The 27552-nt window shown below is 39.6% G+C and overlaps 1 protein-coding gene across 10 annotated transcripts in view; it reads right to left on the reverse strand.

The window, feature by feature from the left end:
- Positions 1 to 16363: 16363 nt before the first annotated feature.
- The window catches only part of PICALM (phosphatidylinositol binding clathrin assembly protein), a 105887-nt gene continuing 94698 nt past the window's right edge, over positions 16364 to 27552 (reverse strand). For 9 of the 10 annotated variants that reach the window (XM_046637518.1, XM_046637515.1, XM_046637514.1 and 6 more), the window contains 2 exons: positions 18984 to 19086; positions 16364 to 17720 (listed from right to left, as the gene is read on the reverse strand). In XM_046637518.1, coding sequence (XP_046493474.1) covers positions 18994 to 19086 — 93 coding nt within the window. In that variant the 3' untranslated portion in view covers positions 16364 to 17720; positions 18984 to 18993. The remainder of the gene's footprint in view (positions 17721 to 18983; positions 19087 to 27552) is intronic. The other variant, XM_046637516.1, reaches the window with a different exon arrangement.

Below are 27552 nucleotides of genomic sequence, written 5' to 3' on the forward strand. Positions count from 1 at the left end.
AATCATATCCAAAATATAAAAAGAACTTCTACAAATCAGTAGGAAAAAGGACAATCCATTTTAGAAAAAAAAAAAAATGGGCAAAAAACTTGAATAGGCACTTCACAAAAGAGTATATCCAAATAACTAACAAGCACAAAAAGGAGATCGACACTACTACACATCAGGGAAAAGCAAATTAAAACCATGAGATAGCCCATATACCCACTAGAATGGCTAAAATTAAAAATTTGAAAATAGCAAATATTGACAAGGATACAGAGCATCTTGAACTCTCAAATATTTTTTGATGGGAATACAAATTGTCACAAACACTCTGGAATATATTTGGAAGTATTTATTAAAGCTGAACGTATATATGTCATGATCCAGCAATTCCACTCCTGGCTTAATGTGAAACAGAAATGAGTGCTTATGTTTACCAGAAGACATGGATTGGAATGTTCCTAACAGCTCTATTGATAATAGCCAAAAGCTTAAAACAACCCAAATGACTACCAGCAGAATGTATAAATAAATTTTGCTATAGTCACACCTTGGAATACTATACAGCAATGAAAAAGAATGAACTACTGCCACATTTAGCTATATTGATCAACCTTATAAGCATAATATTGAGTGAAAGAAGGTAGACACAAAAGAGCACATGCAGTATGATTCCATTTACATAACATTCAAAAATAGGACTAGCATACTAATCTTGATGACAAAAGTCAGAATAGGGGTTACCTTTGTGGTGGGGAATGACTAGGATGGTATATGACGGAGTTTTCTGGTAATCTTGATCTGAGTGGCCGTTAACATGGATGTGTTCACTTTGTAAACATTCATCAAGCAGGGCACTTAAGATTTGTGTGCTTGACTGATATATTTTATACTTCAAAGATGTTTCCAAAAAAATTGTCCCCCAAGTACCCATATTTCAAATCCATTCCATAAAGTGACAGCGTGGAAAGGCTGTGCTTGTGTTTCGCAGTGTGAACGGCAGCAAGAGTGTTTCCTGACAGGAAGGCAGAATGCTTTGTTAGGGCAATCTTTGAAAGGTTGATAGAAACAAAAATGTCCTTGGAAAAGTTAGTAACAATATGGAGTGGATTTGCCAATTTTCTTTTTAAGAAAGAAAGGTAAACTTTTTATAGATAAGATTTATCTTTTCTTTTCTCAGATAGGGAAAAAAAACCCAAAAAAACACTGACTTTCCACTGGGACAAATCAAAGAGCTTCCAGTAACTGACAAATACAGCCTATGCGGCAGCTCACTGGTTTCAGCAGGTCAGCAGAAATTGACATTGTTTTTCTCTCACACTTGGAAAGTTCAAACCATGAGATTATTAAAACAAGCCAGGCATAACATGGTAGGATTCCAGCATTAATTTGTTAGTTGTGGCAGTTTCTCCTTCACAATGTGAATTTGAATCGGAAGAAAATATCAAATGCCTTAAAGTCTTGTTTGCTGCCAAGAAGATGTCAGAGTCGAAAAGTCATCCTTTGGAAAAAGAAGGGGAAGAATGTTCTTTCCTTCTGTTAATACTGTGTTTAGAATTTGGAGAATAGCAGTATCTCTAAAACAAATATGCAGGATTTTCTTAACGCAAATTCTAAACAGCTTATGGCGGTAGCTTTGTGTTACAAAGGAAATCTCAATAAAGTTGTTGTACCACTGTGAACTTCCTATCAATGTCACTTATTCAATGGAGAGCTTATCAAATGAGTCCTTCCTGCCAGGCACTGTGCATAAGGCTTTGGGGGGCAAAATGCAATGGCCCCTTTCCTCAAGATGCTCACGGTGGAGGGCCGGCCCGGTGGCGCAGCAGTTAAGTTCGAAAGTTCCGCTTCGGCAGCCCAGGGTTCCCCGGTTCGGATGCCGGGTGCAGACATGGCACCGCTTGACACGCCATGCTGTGATAGGCGTCCCACGTATAAAGTAGAGGAAGATGGGCACGGATGTTAGCTCAGGGCCAGTATTCCTCAGCAAAAAGAAGAGGATTGGCAGCAGTTAGCTCAGGGCTAATCTTCCTTAAAAAAAAAAATAGGGGCCGGCTCCGGGGCCGAGTGGTTAAGTTCGTGCGCTCCGCTGTGGCGGCCCAGGGTTCGGGCTCGGACATGGCACCGCTCTTCAGGCCACGTTGAGGCAGCGTCCCACATCCCACAACTAGAAGGACCTGCAACTAAGATATACAACTATGTACCGGGGTTGGGGGCCGGGGATTGGGAAATAAAGCACAAATAAATAAATAAGAAGAAGATGCTCACGGTGCAGTCTGAGAGTCTGATGGGTCAAGGGAGCCTCTCCAGGCTGGTGAAACCAGCTCTCGCTCTTCAACACTAACAGCAGAGAAGGAGGCAAGGAAAATGGGAGGAGCCAGGACGAGATATTCTTGGTGGAGTGGATGGTTGTGCTAAACTAGAAATATTCTATTTTTAGCACCTTTGGTAATAGATTAGGAAAATAAATTTAAGATGAATTTAGGAGAATTTTATGTAGCTTTTGGGTCTCAGAATAACCAAGCATGTGAGTTTTATATATTGCTATTCAAGATTTTGGGGGGTAGGAACTGGGTGTCAGTCTCTTTAACCTCAGGCTGGGAAATTGCTTAGTTTGGCCCAGGAATTAGACAAATCTGAAGAACTTAAGGAAGTGTAAAGAGACAGGGTAGAGTATGGGAAAACACATACTGTGGAGTCACTTTAAGCAGCTGCCTTGAATCTCCAGCAGTCTCTTAATCTCTTTCGAACCTGGTTTCCTCACCTGTATTCCAAGGACCTAATTCCCATATTGCAGGATTATTTTAAGGATTAGAAAGAGTGCATGTAAGCTGCACAGAGTAGGAAGGCAACACACGGCAGTTGAAATGATGACTGACATTTAACAGTCATCTCAGGAAGTAAAGCCCAATTCTCTGGTTGTCCACACAGGGCATTCACGTGAAACTTCGCCCAGGGTGACTGTGTCCCATCCATCACATGCTGTGAGGCGCTGACCCTGTCTCTGATGACAGCTGGGCCCTGCCCGCTCTCGCATCTGAGGGGCTTGCTTCCTCCTGGGGAGGCTGGGGAGAGGGACTCAGCCACCACCTGATGTGAGCGCTCCCAGGTGCCATGCCCTGAATCTGCTGATCTACAGCAGGCTGCAGGGACGGGTAGTAAATCCAGTTCTAAAATTCTTCAGAGTGTGTGTGTGGGGGGGGGGGGGGGGGAGCGCGTGGCACTGTGGGTCAGTGGTGACATTTTTGTTTCCTTTTGTGTCCCATGGTCAGACACTAGAGCAATTCAGGGAACAGGGAGGCCAGGGAATTTTTGTGGCAATAAAGGGCTGTTTGTTAAAGGTCCCTTGATCCTCGCTTGTTTTACTAGATCTCAACACAACAGTTCTCTGTATTTTTCTTGGAATAAAACTGGCTTTTGCACTAGACGCAAGGAAATGTGCCCTCAAGCAGCGGAGGCTTTCTAAATATTAGTGGCTTTAACTCGATTAAGTATTTCCATTTCCTATTCCTGTGACTTTGTGAGGCTCAAGTTCCCAGAACAGCTGCTTTTTTTGACCACGACTCTTTGGGTTGGTTATGTTTTAGGTCATTCTGTTCTTATGATCTGAGTAAGTGCTAAAAAACTTCAAGATACTTTTAAAGATTCTTCACGTAGAAACGTTTTCAGATTTCCAACAGACGGAGTGAGTTTGAGAGGGACCGCTTATTCAGATGGCCTCACAGATTCTGAGTAAAAGGTTTTGTCAGCATTTCCTTCCTCAAGTCCTGTGCTCAACTCGCTGACCTCTCGCCTTCTTGGGTTAGGGCCATCTTTTTGTATAGTCTCAGCTAGAAAAATATGCTAGGACTTGCAACATTTTCCTCCTAAGAGGAATAAAAATTAGCTATGTTGGATTCTGCTTTGTATGGCTAACCAAGGCATTTTTATCTTAAATCCCTCAGACATCAAATCAGAGGAATGGTGGGCTCTGACCTCCCTTGAGGTTCTGGTGCCAGTGTGCAATTAACTTCAGATCTTTGATGTTCTTTGACTGTTACATTTCATTTTTGCATCAGTCGTTTTTTCCTAGCCACTTAAAAGGTGTCTTCTGTGACTTCTGTGCTGTGTATGTGAAAATGTCAACATGGGGTTCGGCTGGACCTAAAATTTGCTGAGAAAGTACACATTTCAACATCTTGTAACATTTTACTGAACACCAGCAGTTTTAATTTGCTTATTTTTCCTTTTTTAAGCTTTTGATATTTTTTGTATTTAATTTCTTTGAAATGTTTCAATTCTAAACTATAAACTATAGTTCTTTTTTAGGATATCTCAGTTCTCAACTTACAATATGTGACATGGTAGGGTTTTGAAGTCATTGATCAGAAAAAGTTTCAAGAAATCAGCAATTCTTTTAAGAAAAATTGTAAGACTATGACAGCAGCTGCTAGGTTTCCTTCAAATCTATTCTTCCCTTTCGTCTATAATAATGCACTCATTTAGCTGCTCTAGCTGAGTACGTGGTCACCAAATTAGAGACTCTCTTTCTAGGCGTCCCTTGTAGTCCAAAGTTCTGGCCAATGGAATGTGAGCAGAAGTTGTGCACAATTTCTGGGGCATCTCTTCCTCTCCTTCTTCCTCCATCCTGTTGCTTGGGGTGGGGTGCTGCTCAGCCACAGGGGAGTGTGAGATGAGAGGAACATCTGCGTACTGTGGAACAGCCAGACACCTCTCTCCTAAAAGTGGACATCTACCAATCTTGTGGGCAAAGCTGCCATGCCAGCTCAGTCTTTGTGCGGGAGACAAAACAAACCTCTGTCTTATTTGAATCATTGTTAGTGTGAATTTTCTGTTATACACAGCCAAACCAAATCCTAATGCAGAGACGTGAGTATTTACGTCACGAGAAGTTAGTGTTTTCAACAATAAAATGTAGTCTCTAAGACACTAAAGAAGGCCCTGGCAAGTATTTATTCTCTGTTCAAAGGGGGAAAAAAGGGCTCAAACTACTTTAGACAAAGTATTCTGCTTTATTTGAAGGCATCTAAAACTGCTGACCTAAGTATAACCTAGATGTGTGGGGCGGACTCTTTTCAAAAAAGTGTTCTGTCATCTTCTAGTATTACTGAAGCTGCCTCAGGACCAAGGACTCCTGCTTGTGCGAGGACATGTGGAGTCAGGGGTTCAGCGTTCTGCTTTTCAAGCAGCTCACAGGACCTCCACCACCCTGGGCTGACCTCAACTATGCAAACAGAGCAGGGTGGACAATTCCAAAGACTGACATTTTAACAGCCTCTTTAGTAATACCAATAACAGCAAACATTAATGTGCTCATTATATCATACACTTTATATATATTAACCTAGTTGACCCTTCTTATAATTCTATGAAGTAGGGGCTATAATTATTCTCATTTTACACACAAAGAAACAGGCAGAGGGAAATTTAGTCATTTTCCCAAAGTCTCCCAGCTGGTAAGGGGCAGGGGCAGGATTCAAACACAGATGTTTCGCCTCCAGAATCTTGGGTCTTGACCACAAGCTATTCTGCATCCCAATAAGAATAACAGTGATTATGCATTGAAACTTTTCATGTTCCAGGCTGTTCTAAATGCTCCCACTTACGAATTCCTTAAGTACCACAGCCCTACGAGGTAGGCACTATTATGTGATTTTATAGGTGAAGAGACTGAGGCACAGGGAGAGTGTGTAACTTGCCCAAGCTAGGGTTTAAACCCGCCGCACGGCTGCGGGGTCCACACCATTAGCACTGTGCTGTGAGGTCTCATCAAGCAGCAGGTCCTCCCCTCAGCGATGGAGATGCTCTCAGAAGAGGAAAAGAGTGCTCTTCAAAAGATAAACTTTTCTGTAAATTGTCCTCTGTATTTGTCTGTAAATTGTCCTCTGTATTTGTCCATATTCCAGGCTCTCCATCTGCCTGTCTTCCACCTCCTACCCCAGCTCATCTCCAGTCCTAACCACTCAACATTTCCCTTCCTCCCTTTGATTTTGCAGCCTATCTCTGTTTTTTTTTTTCTGGTTTATTCCCCTTTGCCCACCAGATCCATTCTCTTCCTGTCTCCCTCCAGCTCTCTGCCCTAGGAAGCCGACCTGTATGGACCACACCACCTCCAGATCCCCAGTGTTCTGGCTTTTGGCTGGTTAAATTGAGGGGAGGAACCTGAAAGAAACAGGGCTGGGAGGAGAGCGAGTTCAGCTTTACCACCTCGTCCCTGCCAGGCTGAGGTTTGGCAGTGGCTATGTTCTGCAATCTACAGCCACAGCTCCTGTCAGGTGGACCCTCTTTCATGGCTCTAGCTCTCACTGGGATCTGAATCGCCATTTCCTCCCCTTGCTCCATTAGGCCTAAGGGTGGAAATGGCTTCCCATTTGCTAGCCCCAGGATGCCTGGCTACTTCACGTTGGTCGGTTATGTAGCCCAGTGATTCTCAACCAGGGACGATCTTAACCCTCTGGGGATATTTTGCAGCCTATCTCTTTGTATCTCTTTCTCTCTCTTTTTTTTTTAACTTTCCTACTCTAAGTAGATAACAATGTTAGCATATTCTTTTTTTTCAGCTTTTTGAGATATAATTGACAAAATTTTAAGATATACAAAGTGTACAGTGTGATGACTTGTTATACATATACATTGTGAAAGGATTCCTCCCAGAGTTAATTAACACATTCAGCACCTCACACATTTACCTTTTTTTGGTAAGAACATCTAAGTTCTAGCCTCTTAGCAAATTTCAATTATACAATACAGTGTTATCAACTATAGTTATCAAGTTATACCTTAGATCCTCAGACCTTATTCTGCTTATAACTAACAATTTATACTCTTGTACCAACCTCTCCCTATTCCCCCGGGCAACCAATTTTGTACTCTCTATTATTTTGACATTTTTCTTTTTAGATCCCACATATAAGTGATACCTTGCAGTATTTATTTTACTCTGTCTGACTTATTGAAAATGCTCTCCAGTTTCATCCATGTTGTCCCAAATGACAGGATTTCCTTCTTTTTAAAGACTGAATAATATTCCATTGTATATATATGCCACATCTTCTTTATCCATTCATCCATCTGTGGACACTAGGTGGTTTCCAAGCCTCGGCTATTGTGAATAATGCCGCAATGAACATGGGGGTGCAGATGTCTCTTTAAGATAACGACTTCATTTCCTTCAGATATATACCCAAAAGTGGAATTGATGGATTATATAGCTCTATTTTTAATTTTTTGAGGAACCGTCATACTGTTTTCCGTAGTGGCTGTACTAATTTACATTCCCACCAACAGTGCACAAGGGTTCCTCTTTCTCCACATCCTCACCAACACTTGTTATTTCTCATCTTTTTGATGATAGCCATACCAGCAGGTGTGAGGTGATATCTCATTCTGGTTTTGATTTGCAATCCTTTGATGGTTAGTGATGTTGACCACCTTTTCATACTTCCATTGGCTATTTGTATCTCTTCTTTGGAAAAATGTCTATTCAGATCCTCTGTACATTTTTTTTTTTTTTTGAGGAAGATTAGCACTGAGCTAACATCTGCTGCCAATCCTCCTCTTTTTTTCCTGAGGAAGACTGGCCCTGAGCTAACATCCATGCCCACCTTCCTCTACTTTAAAGATTTTATTTTTCCTTTTTCTCCCCAAGAGCCCCGATACATAGTTGTGTATTTTTTGTTGTGGGTCCTTCTAGTTGTGGCATGTGGGACACCGCCTCAGCATGGCCTGATGAGCGGTGCCATGTCCACCCAGGATTCGAACCTGTGAAACCCTGGGCCACCGAAGCAGAGAGCATAAACTTAACCACTCGGCCATGGGGCCAGCCCCCTCTCCTCTACTTTATATGTGGGACGGGACGCCTGCCACAGCATGGCTTACCAAGCAGTGCCATGTCCGTACCCGGGATCCGACCTGGCAAACCTTGGGCCGCCAAAGTGGAATGTGCAAACTTAACTGCCGTGCTACCAGGCCGTCCCCCCCCCCCCGTACATGTTTTAAATTGTATTATTTGGGGTTTTTGCTATTGAGTTATAAGGGTTCCTTGTATATTCTGGATATTAACCTCTCATTGGATATGTGGTTTGCAAATATTTTCTCCCATACCATAGGTCCATTTTTTTTTTCTTAAAGATTTGCACCTGAGCTAACATCTGTTGCTAATCTTTTTTTTTTTTTCCCCTTCTTCTTCTCCCCAAAGCCCCCAGTAGGTAGTTATATATTATAGTTGTGAATGTCTCTGGTTGTGCTATGTGGGACGCCACCTCAGCATGGCCTGACAAACGGTGCCACGTCTGTGCCCAGGATTTGAAATGACAAAACTCTGGGCTGCGGAAGCAGAGCACGTGAACTTAACCACTTGGCCACAGGGCCGGCCCCTCACTTGTTTTTGTTTTTGTTGCCTTTGCTTCTGGTGTCAAATCCAAAAATTGTTGCCAAGAGCAATGATGAGGAGCATACCCTTTAGTTTTCTTTTAGGGGTTTTTCAGTCTCAGGTCTTACGTTCAAGCTTTTAATCAATTTTGAGTTGATTTTTGTGATCGGTATAAGAAAAGGATGCAGTTTCATTCTTTTGCATGTGGCAATCCAGTTTTCCCAACACCATTTATTGAAGAGACTATCCCTTCTCCACTGTGTATTTTTGACTCCTTTGTTAAAAATTCACCATAAGTGTATGGGTTTGTTTCTGGGCTATTCTGTTCCATTGATATATGTGTCTGTTTTTATGCTGATACCATACTGTTTTGACGACTCTAGCTATGTAATATAGTTTGAAATCAGGAAGTGTGATGCCTCCTGCTTTCTTGTTCTTTCTCAAGATTGCTTTGGCTACTACAAGATGGTGCGGGAAGTTCCAGTGGTTTCCCAATCTCCAGGGAGAATCACAGCCAGCCCCTAAGTGTGTGCTAAATAAGAAGTCTGACCCTCAGGCAGCAGCTCTCAAAGAACGCAGATGGACCCCTTTCAGGGCAAGGCTAGGAGATGGGCTATTTGCCTGCTAGCTTGGCGCTGAGCCCTGGAGGGATAATCCGCTCTGGCAAATTCTCATGCACCGTTAACAGCTGCTCCTTTGTTTGCTGTATTCTCTTGGGTCTCTCAAACACAAACTGGCTTTCACAGCTAGGTGTTTTGGGGGCTCAACCCTTCAATGGGAGTCTTAAAAGTTCAGGTACTAAATGTGGGATCCAAATCCTTCACTCCTCAGGGAAAAGCTGGAATTGGGAGTTCCTTCCCCACTGTATGGTGCTGTGCTGGGGGTGGGGTTTTTGGCCAGTGTGTCTCACTCTTTCCTCCCTGTTTCTATGTGTTTTCTCTTTACCTGATGTGTAGGCGTCGCCCAGCTAGTTTCTTTCAGAGGAACTGCTCTGTGTGCGTTGGACATTCAGTGCGTCCAAGGGAGGAGGGGATTTCAGGAGCCTTCTGTGCCACCATACTGGTCAACCTCCGGTACATTCTCTTTCTACTGATTCTGTCTCATCTTTGACCAGCTCCTCCAGGTACACCTCACAGGGCCTAAGTTTTCTCGTGCTGGAGGACTATTACAATAGTCTCCTGACTGGTTTGCCAGTTTCTTCTTTTGTCTTTGTAAGGTCCATTCTCAATACAGCAGCCACAATGATCCTTTTATCAACACAAATTTTTAAAGAATCCTCTGCTCAACGTTTGCAGTGGCTTCGCAGCTCGGAATGAAACCCAAAACTCAGCACGACCTAAAAACCCTGGCCCACTGCCACCTCTCTGACGTCAGCTTCCACGGAGCTCCCTCTCACCTGCTCTGCTCAAGCCTCCCTAGTATCCTTGCTGCTTCTCCGAGAAGCCAAGCACAGTCCCCTTCAGGATCTTTGCTCTTTCCTCTGCCTGTATCTGTGGGGAGGGGAGCCAGTCTCCACATCTTCCCATCTTGCTTCCTCACTTCATTCAAGTCTCTGTTCAAAGGTCACCTCATCAGAGGTCTTCCTTGATACCCTGTCCCAAATAGCACCACTCTGCTCACATCACTGTCTCTTCTCCCTTTTTCTCATAGCATTCATCACTTGTCATAAAATATTTGTTCATTGCCTACTCTCACAAGAAAGTAAGCTCCATGAAACCAGAGCCCTATGACTAGTTTATTGATTCTTGCGCCTCAAACTACAGGCATTTAGAGGACACTTGATGGGTTGGGTGATGCACAAAATGAATTTACTTTCATGGTAAAGAAAACTCTTCCTTGGCCTGTATGCGGGTTGCTTATTGTCCTTTCCTTCTTTTAGTTCATAGCCAAGATTTTTGATACCTCTACATTCTTCCCATCTCAATCCCATGTAATTTGGCTCTGACCCTGACAATGCCTGGGTATAGCTAAGGGTAATAATGAAGTTCCTAACTGCTGGATCCAATGGGCAAGTTTGAATTTATTTCGTGTTGACCATGCCCTGCTTCCTCAACTATGTCCTTGACATGTCCTTCCTGGTTATTCTCCAGCTCTGATTGTTCTTAGCCTGGTCTCCATTAATCCTTTATTACCCTTTAATAATGGAGATATTCTCCGGGACTCATCATTGACCTTTTTCTTACTCCACAGTTGTTCCTTTGGTAATCTCAAGCACAGTGATGGGTAGTCTTCTGCATAAAGTATTTTCCATACTTTGATTTCTTTAGATTTCCAGAAGTAGGATTCAGGGTAAAGGATACACTTTTATGACTTTCTGAAAGGGCTTTCCGATTTACAATGCCCTAAAAATGATCAGAGTTGTTTGCTTTCCCTCCCTGGAGTGATAAGATTTGAACAGGCAAAATAGATAAAAAATATAGATGCAAAGGGGCAGAGAACTCCAGAGTTCTATTAAGAGGCAGTGATGAAAATAAGGCTGAGCAGAAGTTTCAAGAATGGAGGCATGAGAAAAGTTGGAATTGCTGTAGGCTTGGAATACTTGATGAGCAGTGAGCCACACAGACGTACTGGAGGATTCCAGCAAAGTGCAGGATTGAAGAGGAGGGGCTGGAGCTAACCCCCTATGTGATAGATCACCCCTGCCCTTCTCAGCAAGCTACATTTGGGGAGAAAATTATCAAGTGTGGCAACTCTGTGAAACATGTACACCAAGGCTTGCAATCAAGAAACTATGCCTGAGAAGCTGCTTGATAAATGTAAAACTAAAAATGCCTTGTGAGTCCTGTAGTTCCCTAAACACAAGGGACCTGGGGAGTTCCACTTACTCCTCAATCTCATAGGACAGCGAAACACATGTTGATGAATGGAAGGCCCTCTTCTCTACTGGGTGACTGGTACAGAATCTTGTTTTCCTAAGCATCTAGGACCATATTCCTGTCTTCAATGGAGACTCTCCTTCTACCGCATCACCAGCAGACCCACCCTCCCCTGAAGAAAACATCTCTTACCTTTGGTTGGCCTGGGAATTGGGGGAGGCTGATAGTATAGATTGGCCTCTAATCTGGGATGATAGCAATAAAAATCTGCCAGGGGCCTCTAAGTGTCTGCCCTCTGCTGATGTAAACTGACCCCTGAGACCGAGGTTGTTTTGTGTTTGTTGCAGGGATGGTCTCAACACAAAGGGGGCGGCTTCAGGGAAGGACGCTTCCCATTAATCTGACCTCCTATTCTTTGACACGGACAATTCCTGCTTTTAACTTTACGTGCTATGCAACATAATTCAAGGCAAGGCCCCTAGCCAAAACCCCATCCCCAGGTTATTTCCCTGGGTAAATTTCTTAAAAGTCTTCATTATTGGATCAAGGGTAGGAACTCTCAAGATTCTGATGATTGCCAATTTCCATCTAAAAAAGCTGTACTGGCTTGTGCTTACCTCAGCTTTAGATTAGCAAGCAAATACTGTGCACTCTTGCCCATGTTATAACATATACAAACACCCTTTGATAGGCAAAATGGCATCCTACACACCAGTACACAGCACATTAGCTGTGAGTAGACGTAGAGGCAGACCACAGGGACTCAGGACCACAGCTCAACCACTTAGTTGACAAAGATCACACGGTTTAAGTGACTCTCCAGGCCTCAGTTTCCTCATCAATAAAATAGTATAACAAAGGTGCCTCCTTTATAGACTTGATTAAATGAACAAATATATACAAAAGCACTCAGAACAGCCTTACAGTTGGAAAGCACTATTGTTTCAATTTTTTAGTTATTACTAAGGATGAACTTTTTTCATTGGTCATTAGTATTTCTTCTTTGGTGAACTCTTTTTAAAATCATATCCTTTCCCTATCCCTATTTGACTGAGACAGTCGCCTCTATCTTCTTCATCTTTATAATCCTTTACATTTGCTTTTTTTTTTTGGTGAGGAAGATTGGCCCTGAGCTAATGTCTGTTGCCAGTTTCTTTTTTTATTCCTCCCCAAGGCCCCAGTCTATAGTTGTGTATCCTAGGTCTTCTACGTGGGATGCTGCCACAGCATGGCTTGATAAGCGGTGTGTGGGTCCGTGCCCAGGATGCAACCTGGCAAATCCCAGGCTCCCGATGTGGAGCACACGAAGTTAACCACTCAGCCATGGGGCCGGCCCCTATATTTGCACTCTTTAACCCATTTGGAATTTATGTTGATATATGTTGGAGGGAATTCTGCTCCCCTTCCCCAAACAGATATACGGTGCTGGTAAAACTGACATTAAACAGTCCCTCTTCTCTTTACTCTTTTGAAATGACATCTCTACCACATATTTAAACACTTCAGTCAGTTATTAGGCTTATTATTCGTATGAGAAAAACACTTGTGTGTTTCTCCTTTACTCTCACACTCATGATACTTGACACCAGATGTGTGGGTTTTCCATGCCAAACCTGTATAGGACATCAACTGGGTGTCCTAAAATTCACTCTCACATTAATTAAAGTCAGTGCAGACCTCATAGGTTAAGGGCTCAGTCCCACAAGATTGCTCCCCTCCACTTCAGATGCCAATTCCAAGTCCAGGTTGTCACCTGTATTTCAGATTAGCCAACTATAAATCAGGGTTCCTGTGACCCCCCCTCCTTAGGTTCAGTAATTTGCTAGAATGGCTCACAGAACTCAGGGAAACCCTTAACACTTACCAGTTTATTATATAATAAAGGATATGATAAAGGATACAGGTGAGCAGCCAGATGAAGAGATACATAGCGTAAAGTCTGGAAGAGTCCCAAATGCAGGAGCTTCTGTCCCCATGGAGTTGGGATGCACCGCCCTCCTGGCACGTGGATGTGTTCACCAACCCAGAAGCTGTCCAAACCCCTTAATATTGGGCTTTTTTATGGAGGCTTTATCACGTAGGCATGACTGACCAATAACTCAGTCTCCAGGCCCTCTCCCCTTCCTGGAGGATGGGGTTGGGGCTGAAAACTCCACTTCTAATCCTGGCTTGGTCTTTCTGGTGACCAGCCCCCATGCTGAAGTTATCCAGGAGCCCAAGAGTAGCCTCATTAGAACAAAGAGACACTCCTATCACCCAGAAAATTCCAAGGGATTTCGGAAATGTGTGTCAGCAGCTGAGGTCAAAGACTAAATGTTAGAACAAAAGATGCTCCTACTGCTCTCACCACTTAAGAAATTATAAGGGTTTTAGGAGCTCTGTGCCAGGAACCAGGGAAAGAGACTGTTGTATGTTTCAATAGCTGCTATGAACACCAAACAATGGGTGCAGCCATCCTCACTATCTCTTATGACCTGCTTGTTGGGCTTCTTCGGATCTGAATCTTTCCATCCTACTGCTAAGCCCTTAAAGGCTCCTCTGAACAAGCAACTACATGGAAGTGAAAGGCTTTTCAGTTTCGACGCTACTTCAGGACAGAAATGATGAGAGAAAGGCAGATTTTACTTTGTGCCTTTTAAGATAGCCACTAAGCTAGATGGCAGTGCCAGTGTAGTATGCTTGATGCTTCCACGTAGTGGTGTTGAAAGGCCAAGGAACTCAATTTTCAGTTCTGCAGATTAGTGCAGAAAGCCTGAAATCCAGGTGCGTTGGGGGCGAGGGGAGGGGGGCTCCTTACTTCTCTTGTACTTCCTTCCCTACAGTTCCAGTCAAGGGCATGATAACTCAGCACTTGTTCATCGGGAGTACAGGCCAGCTGCCAAACGCTCAGGCTCAAGGGAGGCAGCCAGGCTGCCCGACTGCAGAAGGCTGAGACAGGCTGAGGTTCAGCTCCCCATGGTGATTCTCACACAGCAATTTTTATTTCAAAACCAACTTTGAAATTAGTTTTTGTAGCAGATGAAAGAAATGCTATTTTGAATGAGAAACTAGTAGGAAACAAACTTTCCATAAAATTTTTTTCTCGCTTTTTTCTTTCTAGCTGTCTACAATCAGTTTAACCTACTCTGCCTCAAGATAAGTCACATGTGCCCCCCCAGAAAATACCACAAAGAACTTTATACAACTCTTGACAATGTGGGTAGTTTCATGCAGCATAAAAATCACAGCTGCATGCTACAACAATAACAAATGGGACATTTATTAAGTGTTTATACCAAAACAAGACGAGAAATACTAGCTAGAGACTTAGAAAACACTTCTGGTTGGTGACACACCAAATACAATGCCAATTCTTAATACTAGCAAGCAATCAGCTTGAGGTTTTCTGAGACAGACTGCATGGAAGATGATACTGCAGCCTTTCCATTCAGAGCCTCTTCAGACAGCAGAATTCCAGAAGGGCTAGTCAGACCCATGGAAGGTAGCAAGTGTGGCAGAACAAAGATCTAAGCTGGTTGCAGAGGCCTCTGCTGGAAGCTGCAGTCATGTTTTATGGAAGGTCAGAGTAAGTTCATCTGGCTGAGTGCTATGGCCTCTCCACTCTGTGACCCAGTCACTGCTGAACACACAGAAGCCACACTCACCCTGAATGGAGACGTATTTTCTCCATGGAGTGCTAAAGAATAAGCATTTGCATCAGTACTCTGAATTCGGAAACATGTTTGTTGATGATGACGAACAAGAGAAGAATCTTGAAATTATTTTGGTTTAAAGAGAAACTTATCTGGCCTATTTTCCAGGAGTCATGTTTTGCTGGCTTGTGAAGACGCAAAAGATTCTTAGTCAAACAAAACGTCTCTTCCTAAATATGGATGCTCATAGTTACTGATTAAGAAAAGGATATCTTAAAAAAAAAAAAAAAGTTGAAGTTGAACGATAATAATGAGATGTTAAATCAAAAACAAAAAGTTAATTTTGAAAATGATTTGGGATGGGTACAGCTGCCCTCTGCTAATAACCTTCTCTCTCTCTGCAGCCACTACCAACTTGCTAGTTGGGTAGTCAAACGGTGTGGGCACATATAGGTTTACAACCTGACGGAGTCCTGCATTCAACAGCTGATTTACTTCACTTATTATATTTTGATTAAAGTTAACACAATCATGTGTTTTGCATTCTTCCTTGTCAATGATATCTGGGCATCAGAGCAGGAGGCAGGAAATGTGCTCGACAGGAGAAGACCATCTGGGAATAAAGAATGGTTATCAGTCTAGACCTCAGAGGGAAATAATTCTCTTTTCAGTTTACACATTTGAATGAACAATAGCAGGTCACAGAGAGAACAATGGACCATGAAAGCAAAGACTGACTTCTCTGCCTTTGCTTATCTACGTGAGCAAGTTCCTTTTCTGGCTCCTGGTTTTAATCAGTAAAACAAGTAAAATATGGATAAAACTTATCCAACAAGCGCAACAGTTGTTTGAATCAAAAGATGAAAATGTTTATGAAGCTTCTTCACAAAGTGAAAAATACTATTAAAAAAATAATGTAATATAAAAGGAACAAGCCATAGACCTCAAATATAATATCCACTCAAACATCAGAAGAGACAAATCAAAATCTTTGGTAATGTTAAGGAATTATTAACTTACAAAAGTACAATTTCCCAGTTTATATGAAAATGGTTTAATAATAGTGAAACTTAAAAACTGGTAAAATTAACAAAGTATATTGGCTAAAGACTATTTTTCCAACCATGGCAAACATTATGCAGACATTTATCGATGCAAAGCTTTTAATCCCTCTATCGTGCACTCTGAATCCCACTTACTATTCAATATGAAACATACAGTCAGAGGTTTCTTTGGCAGACATAATTACATGCATCAATATGTCAAACTCAAAGCATTTTCTCCCTTACACTTACCTGACCAAAGGCATCTGATCAAAAGACAAAAATGAACAACTTTAATAAGTAGTTCAGTTTATCAGTAAGAGTCCAGAAGGTAACAAAAAGTACAAAGATAAATCTTTTTGGAAATTAAAACAAATAAATTTTACATTTTATTAAATCAGTAAATATAATCACCTGGGTATACTTTTATTAGCAAAAAATAATGATACTGATGATAAAGGAAAAGGAAAAAGGAAAAAAGAAAATGCACCTCAGACCAGAATACCATAACAAAAGTTTTGTGGAAGCTGCATTTTATTTGAAAATCCACCCATTTTTGCTAACATACATTTTAATATTGTAAACAAAAATAGAATCTGCAGAGACAATGCAACAAGTATGCTTAAACTCATGTACAGAATTGCTTTCCTACAACAAACTGTCCTTCTTAAGGCCCCTCTCAACCTAAACATTAAGATGTATTTACACAAAGCACCGATCAACAGTGCAGTTTAATTCTTTAACTAAACTCTTGCCTACACATTAACTTTAAAGATACTATTTCCCCTTATTTAAAAGGTACATGATCATAACATGGCATGAGCCAAATAAAAGGTTCAAGGATTTTGCCCTCTTCCCTCCCCCCATAACACCTCCTAGTTTTACTGAAAAGAAGGAAAGTCTTGAAGTGAAAGCAATTCCTCACATTCATTTTGGAAAGGCCCTAATGTCAAATGGAAAATAATGACATGCCAAGCACAAAGCAGTAAAAGTTCCTTCCCAATGCACTAATGCTGAATTTAAAATGTAGTGCTTCTCCTAGTCAGTGAACTGTTCCCTTGCAAAATCCTAGGCACAGAATTGACTATAAGGATTAATGCATTTATAATGCTTCCCTAAATCCCATAGAGACTGAGAATTCTTAAGCGATTCAGACCTATGGACTTGCCTTAAAATATTTAGTGCTCTGTATGCCAGCTGAAAGCATTCTGAATCAGATTCATTCTTATGGATAAAAATCAAACATACTGTGTACATCCATACTCATTTTCATAAGGAGGTTTGATACAATATTAATGTTACGTAAATTGATAATCATAAATAAATACAAATACTTAAGGAATGTCTACTGCAAACTGAATATATATTTTTTTTAAAAAGAAAAGTTAATTTTAGTTACTGTTTTTATATCTGTGAGGACTGGAGAAAAGAAAGATACTGCATAATTAAGAATTATGATTTTGATCCCCCCCAGAAGAGTCCTGTTGCATTACAGTAAAGGACACAGCTCTTCCCTCCAGGCAGCTTTTCCAAATACAAATTTCATACTTTCCAAATAAGGGCTTTTCTCGGTAGGTTACTGATTATGGGTATTAACAGAAGTTGAAAGAACTGAAGGGTTAGTCACCAAAAAGACAGATCTTAGTCTGAAATCATGGCAATTCTTGGCTTTATAAACTGTATTGATATGTTCTCCTATAGACTAGTCCCAATTTCCTTCATGGGCCTTCACTGGGTTACTGTAGCATTCTAATGGAAGAAGAGAGTTTAAGAGACAGCAGTTTGGATTTTGCTGGAAGTAAGTATTAGCTGCTTGAGCACTTGTCTTTTTGAAATAATTCCATTCTCTTCCATCTAATTACATAAATTGTATCTGGAAAAAAAAAAAAGAGAGTATGTAGGTTATTTCAATGCATTGTAGGATGCCTTCTCCCAAACAAAAATGCTTTTGTGGCTTTTACCACTCAACTGGCCCAGAAGTGCTCATAGCATGCTTATCACAAACTCTGATTACAAAACAAAGTCAATATTATCAGCTTATCATGTGCCAGAACTCAATCTTTGAAGCCTAATTACAAGGCCTTCCAAATATCTTTCTAATTATAAAAACCAATGGGTAGGGGAAGAAAGAAGCCAAATGAACAATTTTTCTACAACCAGTTCAGAAAACCTCTCCATGAACACAAATATTCCATGTAAAAATCTCACTTAGGAAAGCAAAATTTGAATTATTTCCAAATGATATCATAAAATTAGAGATAATTAAGGAAACAGTAATATTACGTTTACTAAATCATTTCTTTACTAATATAAATCAAAATCTGACAGAGCTACAAAGGAATACTTTTCAATAGGGTATCACTGTTCACTCAGATACTTCACTCATGATATACTTTAAACTGCTCATCCAAAGACACTACTGAAATAGATGTGCTAATAAACTGTTGTCAAAATTAGAAGAGTAGAAACTCTCAAAGATCTAGGGTTATCTCATTGGGGGCTAGAGCACCAAGAAGAACAAATTACACTGTCTTCCAGCAAAAACAGGCAGTATAGAGCAAATGCAGAATCCTTCTCTCAAAAAGGGCATAAGTATTCACTTGCCCTTAATTTTTAAAAAATAAGCCATTTTTTTAAAGTGTTATTATTTTTAAATGTTGAAAATGCATATATAATATATAAACCTTTAAATAAATTGTTAAAATGAATTCTTCACAACTATAGTACCCTGCCCATTATATTACAACTAAAGATGCTCCTCCTCAAGTTCTAATCCAATGTGTAAAATTCTGTTGTTCTCTACAAATCTTTTAAGACTGACTAAAACACCCAGTTTGTAAGGTGGGTATTTGATCTCATCCATCTGCTGTGAACTGTGGATGCTTCTATGTTAACATGAGAGATGGTCCTTTGATTTCACACCTTCTAATTATGTTAAAAGATGTTTCCCACAAGTTGTTTGTCCTTACGTCCTATCCTGATCTATTTTTATTCTTCACCTAAAAGAATGGAAAAGGAGAAAGAAGGGGAATCTAGAGTTCTTTAAAGAAACAAAAGAGAAGAGTGAATTGTGCTTAATGTTTGATAATTTCTTTAAAGCCTTTAAGTCCCCGTCTCCCCCAACAAGCAGCAATACCTAAAGTGATTTATAAGAAATCCTCCAAAGAGAGCTCTGCAAAAGGGTCCTTTCCTGAAGCTCTGTGAGGACTGTGACTGGAGGGGCTGGATGCTGCCGACAGCTGGGGGAAAAGAAGACAGAGAGAAGGAAAGAAAAAAAGATCTCAGAATGATAGAACATGAAAGCAGGAAATGTAATGAAAGAAGAAGTGGTTTTTGTTTTGTCATCTTTAATAAATACAAAGGCAGCCTTTGTAGAAAATGGAATTATTAAAACAAAAGTTTCAGTCACATGTCAAGTTAAAGGGTATCCAATGGCATGTGTTTTTCAGAAAACAAATTCTAGTTTCTGAAATTCCAAAGGAATAAAGTCTTTTACCCAAAAAGGTCAATAAAGTTGACCCATGGTTAAGACTTTTATCGTATGTGTGTGTGGGAGACAGGAAGAAGGGTGTGCATAATTGTGTGTTTTTTTTAATTGAAGGAAGATGGCTTCCTGTGTCTAGGTTATCTGTCAAAAGCTGTGCCAATTCTGACCTCAGTCCAGACCCAAAGCATATCTAGCTGCAATATTCTTTCCTTCCTTCCTCATAAGAGGTAGAAAGTCCTCTCCTCAATGCTCAAATTTTTTTTTTCACACGGAAGTGGCTCCTGCCTGTTTATCTGGACATGCTGTAGCTGATGTGGATACTCTGGGAGGTGAAGGTTGACCTTAGAGGTCACCTAATCCAACGGCCCGCACTATCCTAAATATAGGGAATACTTAAGATCTTTGATTCTGCTTCCTGTCTGAATACATTGCTTGATTCTTGGAATTTGCTCCTATCATTTAATTTGAATACACAATAAGCAGGTAGACTGTTGAACTCAATAACATATCCTTAGTATTCCTTCAAAGAAAGTTCCTGAAGAACCAAGATGTTCCTTTTCATATACGTACCTCCTTCACCAAGCCTACTTTAAGAGTATGTCAAACCAAACATGAGCCATTTAGTTTGGAACAAACTTTCAATTTTTTTCCCTTTCCTTGCATAAGATTGGAATATTATGAAATGAGCTGTCCTGTTAGGGATGTTCAATTGAGCATTAAATCAAAGTTGACTAAGTGGAATAGTTCCAATTCATACTTTAACATTCAAATCCTATAAAGGATTTCAAGCATCAAAATCTTGTCTTTGCTGGTTCAAAGTCATCTCATTTCTGCCTTTTAATTTTTTTTTTTTTGAGAAAAGCACTATAGAGAATGAATAGCCAATGAGTTTCAGCAAATATTACATCACAAGTGTATGCAATTTGTTGTCAAGATCAATTTACAGGTTTAGAAATTATCTTCAGTTATATTAGTGGTTGAGTCATTTTCCTAATCCATACCTTGTTCTCAGAAATAAATGTTCGAAGACAATGGGAAGAGACAATGGGAAGGATGATGAAATTATACAAGCAGCTACAGATGGGAGGACAGGATGCATGTTTGGATGTAGAGATTCAAATATCGTCCATGCAGAGACAGACTAAAGAGCAACTTAAGTGGAAAGACATCTCCTCCTTCCCCTTCAGCCCAACCACGGATGACCACGGAAGCAGAATGATTTTAAGTAAAGTGACCAACAGTTACTGAGGTGGAAGGAGTTTAAGATTAACTGGGTTTCTCTCCAAAACAGATTTTCTCTTTCATTTGAAATTAAAACAAAAGCAACAACAACAACAAAAGATTTTGCTTATTGCAGATAGATAGCAACCCCCAAATCATAAGTCTCCTGTGAGAGTCCTACACTAAGAAGTCTTCTTAAATCAGAGGCTTTCATGAGGGCAGCAGTCAGAAGACTTGACAGTTCTCAAGGAAAATGCCCTTGAAGAAAATGGTCAAAGGGAACACTTCTATTACTTCTATTCTCCTGATTTTGTTAACATACTACCAGAGAGAAGTTCTAGAGGCTTACGAATAAGGATCAATTGACGAGGATCAATTTTCTTAGGGGGAAAAGGTGCTTGTTTCTGACTAATACTTCTACTGCCTATAAATATGTAGCCAGGTTAAAACATGAGAAAACAAGACTTAATATCCTGCAATAAGTTTCGTATCATCAATACCCATCTCAAGCAGATGAAACCATGGCCCAGTCTGGTTTGGCTGACTGCACAAAGTGCCAAGGACCAGGCTACACAGCCCTTGACCATCTGGTCCTACTCCTTCCCGGCACCTGTACCAAAGCACAGGCACACTATGGACTGGTGAGAAAGTAGTCAGCTCAGAGACTAAACAAGGAAAGAGAAGGAAAGTAAATATGCTGCAGTAACCCTATTAGTGCTCAAGGAAAGCAGGAAGAACAAAAGAACATGAAGGGGCAACGGGACCCTGGTGGGTGAGAAGCAGCAGGAGCGAAAAGGGCCTGAGACTACAAAAGACACCTGAAACTACAAAGGGCTGACTCTACTTAATATTCTTGTAAGTAAATTAAAAAACATGTAGTGCTGCTAAGTACTGGAGAATAAGGAATTTAAAAAAAGAAAAAAATCCAACTATCATTATTTGCAAAATCACCACATTTTACAAGCCAGCATAAGACAAATTGTAATTGAGTATTCCAGTCAAATCCTACTACAAATATGCCATCAAAAAACACAAAAACAGCCTTCTGACCATTTATTTCAAATAACATTCTCTATACCAAAATTCCCACAGAGCTAAAAATATGAGTACGACTATCAGTTTGTTGAAATTAAATTCACCTATACCGCAACTAAAATGCCTTTTAAACAAAGTGGTCATTCTTATTAGTCTAATACAGACATACTTAGTCTTACTTTCTCATTTTATAGGAAAATGAAATATTGAGAAACGGTGAAAGAAGAGCAGCATATCAATAAAAATACTGAAATTTACAAGTAATCAATGGCAACTCTTCATTGAAATTCCTCTACTCCCACCCTCTACTCTTTAAAAAAAATGTTGCTGAAACAAAAAAAAATTCCAACATTATCTCCAGGGCAAAGAATTTTTAGTTATAGAGTGTTTTAGTATAATAAGAATAGAAATCATAAGCTAATTTTAATAAAAGGCAAACATATTTGGAGTAAAGGAATTTTAAAAAAAGAATTCTACTGATACACTAAACATCATAAAATAAAAATGGCTACTCCTTCATTATAATCCCATTAAACACCAAAGAAAGAAAATTTCAGGTTAGAACAAGAAAATAGTAGCAGTCTCAGAAAGTGAGACAGTACAACTGAAATCTTATGGGAGAATAAAAAATTGGATATTTAAGGATAAACCTCTGATACATATATCATTGGCTGTGCTTAAAAGTTTTAGAAGTAACTTTGCCACATCTTTACATTTGAATTTTTTAGTCACTCAAAAGCCTGGATAACAAATAGGAATGCTGTAGAGACTCATTTTGTCTTTGTTGGAGAAGCAAAGTCAACATCTTAAGAAAAAAATGGGTATACTTCCTTTGCCTGGGATGATAGAGCAGAGTTTTGTAGAAAGACAGAACTGAATCTAATCCTGGCTCTTTTATAAAATGAGGTTTAGAATATCTATGCCTAATACCTATATCTCCCTTTATAGCTGTCCTGAGAATTAAATGAACATATACATAAAGCATCCAGCATATTGCCTGGCATATATCAATTGCTCAAATATTAGCTCAACCTTCCCTATCACCTACAATCAGATGCTCATCTATTCTCCTATGAGGCCCAGCTCAAACGTCATAGAATCTGCTGCTCTTGCTCCTCCGCTGTGTTGTCAACATTCTGTCTCTCTCATAAGGGTTCTTACTCTACTATCAACCACTCACTTGTGCTTCCATATTATACTCACCTTAGGCTCCTCAGATGTAAGAAACATATCTTACCTGTCTCTTGTTCAGCAATTAACAGTGACTTACAGATAGTAAGCATTCTATAACGTGTTAAGTTAAAATGCTTTTTGGTGATAGAACAAGCTCTGTATAAAAATGGTCTCTAAAGTGGGATATTAGAAGAAAATATCAGAACTTCTCTCTTAATTTTTACCCTTTTAAAATTTCTATTATTTACATTTTAACATACTTAATATATTGTTGTAGTATATAAATATAACTTATAAATATACATATTCTGAGGGTACATGCAAAAAGAATATTTTCCTAATATTCCTGTGCAATCAAAACATTCAGAGACTACAGCTCTAGTTAAGAGGATTCCACAGAGACATCAGCTACAAAACTGAGTCACAGAACAGTACTTTCTTTTTGGATAATGTTTAGTACACAGCCAGGCCACTCATGGGGCATTTGAATCCAGCTGCAAAGGGATACAAATACAGAGTGCTGCATTTCAATATTTTATATTAAAGATAATGCTATTCCTTAGCTGTCTCTGTGAAGGGTAGCTAAAAGAGGATTTCTCTACTGTATAAGGTAGAGGGTGGGCCCTGTGTGTTGAGTCTAGTGCCTTTGATAACTGCTTCTTGGGTGTGGGCTTAACAAAACTCCATCTTAGGATTCTGCCCATCAGTAACATCATAAAGTTATGCCAACATTACTCATGTCACCCTCAAAGCACTACTCATCTTGTCTTAGAGGGCATCAGTGATCTAAGAGCATTCCTCTTTGAAGGTATGTTTTATCTAAATCTCTCTAAAACTGAAGACTACTACTGCTGGAGTCTACCACTTAAAACTGGTAACACAAAAGCAATATGTTACTCCAAAATGGCATCTTAAGTCATCTCATTAGAATTATGGCAACCTGACAAAGTTAAAGAAAACCAAATTGGAGAGGGAAATAGATCACAAGGTTGCCTAAACTCATGAGAAAAAATATTATTAACTGATATAGGCTAAAAATAAACAACATGCTCCATACATCAGAAATGCTTCCAAAGGTAAGAGAATTTCTTTTAAAATTCCATTTGATGGACAGGAATCATGAAAACTGGCTCAAATTATCTGAATAAAGTGCTCATTGCTGATTCACGTTAGATTTCAACTTCATAACCTCTTGGAGACCAAAGACAATGAAAAGCTAAGGCTTATGTCAACTGGTACTATTAAGGAGACAAAATAATAATTAAACGTACCTACAATACACCACTTATTTGCTATTTATTAGAAATACAGCACATTTGTTTGGTTAAAAAAAAATTCCAAACTGTGTTCCACATATGAGCTTGAGGCTACCTGCTTTTACCTGATTTACATGTTGGGCTTCCACTAAAAATATCTAAGGAGAAGAGTTCCCCAGACTTAAATATTTTCAAGAAAGGTTTGCCGCTTCCCCCAAAACAGATTAGATAGCTTATATTCTACACTAAATTGGACCAAATAAAAATTTTAATTATTATAAACTAAAGCTTGGTGCTTCAGAGTAACACCATCTCCACAAATGCTGAGTCAATTCAGGTGCTGCTGTATAATCCTAAAGAGTGATATGTCTGATTCCTGTGAACAATGTCCACAGTCCATGGCCATGTGGACAATTCAGGCCCAAACGGAAACCATACTCAGCTGGGCTGCCCCATCCCCACCCCGCCAGGCACCACCGTAGCCTGTGTCTGTCTATGTGTTTATACGATGTCATAAGATAACAATGAGTCATAATTAAGGTTGCAAAATAATGAACTATGAATTATTTACAATCATTTGTAATCAATACAATTATTACAATAATTTGTAATGCATGGAAAGAAATATAAACTGTACTGTATTATAATAAATTAGAATTTGAGAACAGGGACAATTTCCGAAAATAGGGCAACCTTGTAAAATTTTCTTCTAAAAACAAACAAAAAAAGGTCCTTATAATCATCAATTAAAAAACACAACAAACCTCCACATTTCTGAGTCAATTTCAAATATTTTCATTTGATCCTTACAGTAAACCTATAAATTACACTAGGTAAAAATGATCTATTTTTATAGATAAAGAAACTGAGGCACCTCAAAGTTACATAGGCAACTTGCCCTGAAAGACCTCGTTAGAGAGAAGAACAGTTGAGACTGTTGAATTGTATCCCCAAAAAAGACATGCTCAAGTTCTACCCCCCAGGACCCAGGAATGTGGCCTTATTTGGAAACAGGGTCTTTGCAGATGTAATCAAGTTAAGATGAGGTCACTAGGGTGGGCCCTAATCCAATGACTGACGTCTTTATAAGAAAAGGGAAATGCCATGTGAAGACAGAGACACAGGGAGAAAGCCATGTGACAGGCAGTGACTGAAGTGCTGCAGCTGCAAACCAAGGAAGGACTGGGGCTACCAAAGGCTGGAAGAGGCAGGAAAAGATCTTCCTATGGAGCACGGCCCTGCTGACACCTTGTTTTTGGACTTCTAGCTTCCAGAACTGTGAGAGAATAAATTTCTGTTGTTTTAAGCCATCAAGTTTGTGGTACACTTTGTGATTGCAGCCCTAGGATACTAATAACAGACTCGAATGTAGATCTGCTGACTCCAGGGCTGGTGCTTTGCTTCCTCTCTAAAACTTGCTATCTCTATTAACTTCAATTCAGCCAGAATTTATGGCTACATTTAACCTACAGGAAAAAGTTAAAGTGAGAGTAGAAAAATAATTTTTTAAAATGAACTTCCCTAGTAAATTTTAGACAGTCAATACACCCCTGTGCTTTCTATAAACACAGTGCTGTATATGGTCACTGATGTTCATCATGAAGATTTTATAGAATTTCACAGTCACCCAAGATTTTATGAATATGCTCTGGTTTTAAGACAAAAAATCATATTTCCACCTTTTAGAAAGAATGTCTTCAGCAAAAAGCCAGTAAAAAGGTCTTATTCTATAAGTTGTCTTATTAACAATAGTGATCAGCAGACAGGACTCCTCAAATTTTTGTTTTGACTGATTCTGGTGTGCTCTGGGGAGTACAGAACCACCCTCACTTACGGTACTAAATCCCAATTCCCAAAGTAAATTCCCTCATGGCATCTTCTATTAGGCAAGGACGAATGAGTACAACACACTGCTGACAAGGCAAAAGGCCTCCTTCATAGAAAGCCAGCTGGGCAGATCAGCTGACAGAAGAGGCATTGCCAACACCCACAATTAAAACACCAAGAAAGTGGAGGGGAAAAAAAAAAACCACCACTAAGCCCAAAAGGAAAGAGAGCCATTAGTTCTTACACACAAGAAAGTCATTAAAAATGCCATTTTTTCTAAGACTTGAATTATTCCAATATCTAAAGCCAACAGTGCCCCATTTAGAAGGGTAAAAAGCACTCACAACAAGCCATTGTTTCCTTTCAGACACTTAACTGATGTCAGACTTACTTAAAATTGGCCATTACAAACAAAAACACAGCCGCCACTTTGCATCTTTAGCCATATCCTCCATAACCCAAACTGGAAATCCTCCATAAAAAAGCACCTAATACCAATCAAGAAATCAACAAAACTTTTAATATGCTTATTTTAAAAATTAAATGCCCAAATGTTAACACTCCATGGTTTTCATATTGCTTTGAGAAAACAGACTTATATGGGATCAGTATGAGTTTCTCATATAAGGAAGTACTAAGAATATAATAAACACAACAACCCTCCCCTATTAAAGATCTTCAACAGCATCTAAACTGCCTTATAAACACTCTGAAAGAATGTTACTTCACATCACAGTGACTTTCAAAAGAAAACTGAAACTACCTAGGTTAACAGTTTGATGCTTACTAACACAACAGCCGCAAACAATGGACATTTCAATTTATATTCCAGTAAGTACTAGTAAGATTTATATAAAGCACCAGTAAAAGAAGGCATAAGAGTCCCTATACTCCCCAAGTTAACAGACACACTAGCAATCTGTAACAAGGAAATACTGAGCAAAATTGTGAGGAAGTACGGAAGAGAAAAGTGTTAACCACAGGGATCTAGTATTTTCTATGTAGTCAAACATCTAGGAAGATATACTAACGTAGAACACATTTTTTTTTTTTTTAAAGAGCTACCATTTTAGGCATGAACAGAAGAACATAATATCTATCTTTAAGGAACTAATAGCTACCTAAAAATATCTAAAAAATACAGAATAACCAGCACAAAAAATAGGAAGAGACCAGGTAAGTGTATAGAAGGCATAATTTCAATACTACAGTAGAGTCTATTAAATTAAAGCTATAACAAAGACAGTTTCCTAAAGAACAGAACAAAGTCTGAGCTAACAGCCATCTAGAAGGTATTAGCAATTGTGCATGACGTAGATACTGTTTGAAATGCCTCACTAAATAAGAAGAAGACAAAACATATCTGGGAGGGCTGAGGTACTCTCAGAATTATTAATTTGATAGAACAGTAAGTAGACAAGAGACCAGGAGCTACAAGTTATGCCCTAGGCGAGTAATGGCTCCCAAAAGAAATACTTCAAGAAGCAGGGGAAGAGTTTTGGCAATAGCTGTAGAATCGGGATTTGATTAAAACATTCCTATTTTGGTGGGATTTCATTTACATTTTAAACTAACATTAACAATGTACAAAGAGATATTCCCTGTCCTCAAGCAATTTTTTTTCTTTTGAGGAAGATTAGCTCTGAGCTAACATCTGCTGCCAATCCTCCTCTTTTTGCTGAGGAAGACTGGCCCTGAGCTAACAT

The sequence above is a fragment of the Equus quagga genome, chromosome 14 (assembly GCF_021613505.1).
Source record: "Equus quagga isolate Etosha38 chromosome 14, UCLA_HA_Equagga_1.0, whole genome shotgun sequence".
Taxonomy (NCBI): Eukaryota; Metazoa; Chordata; class Mammalia; order Perissodactyla; family Equidae; genus Equus; species Equus quagga.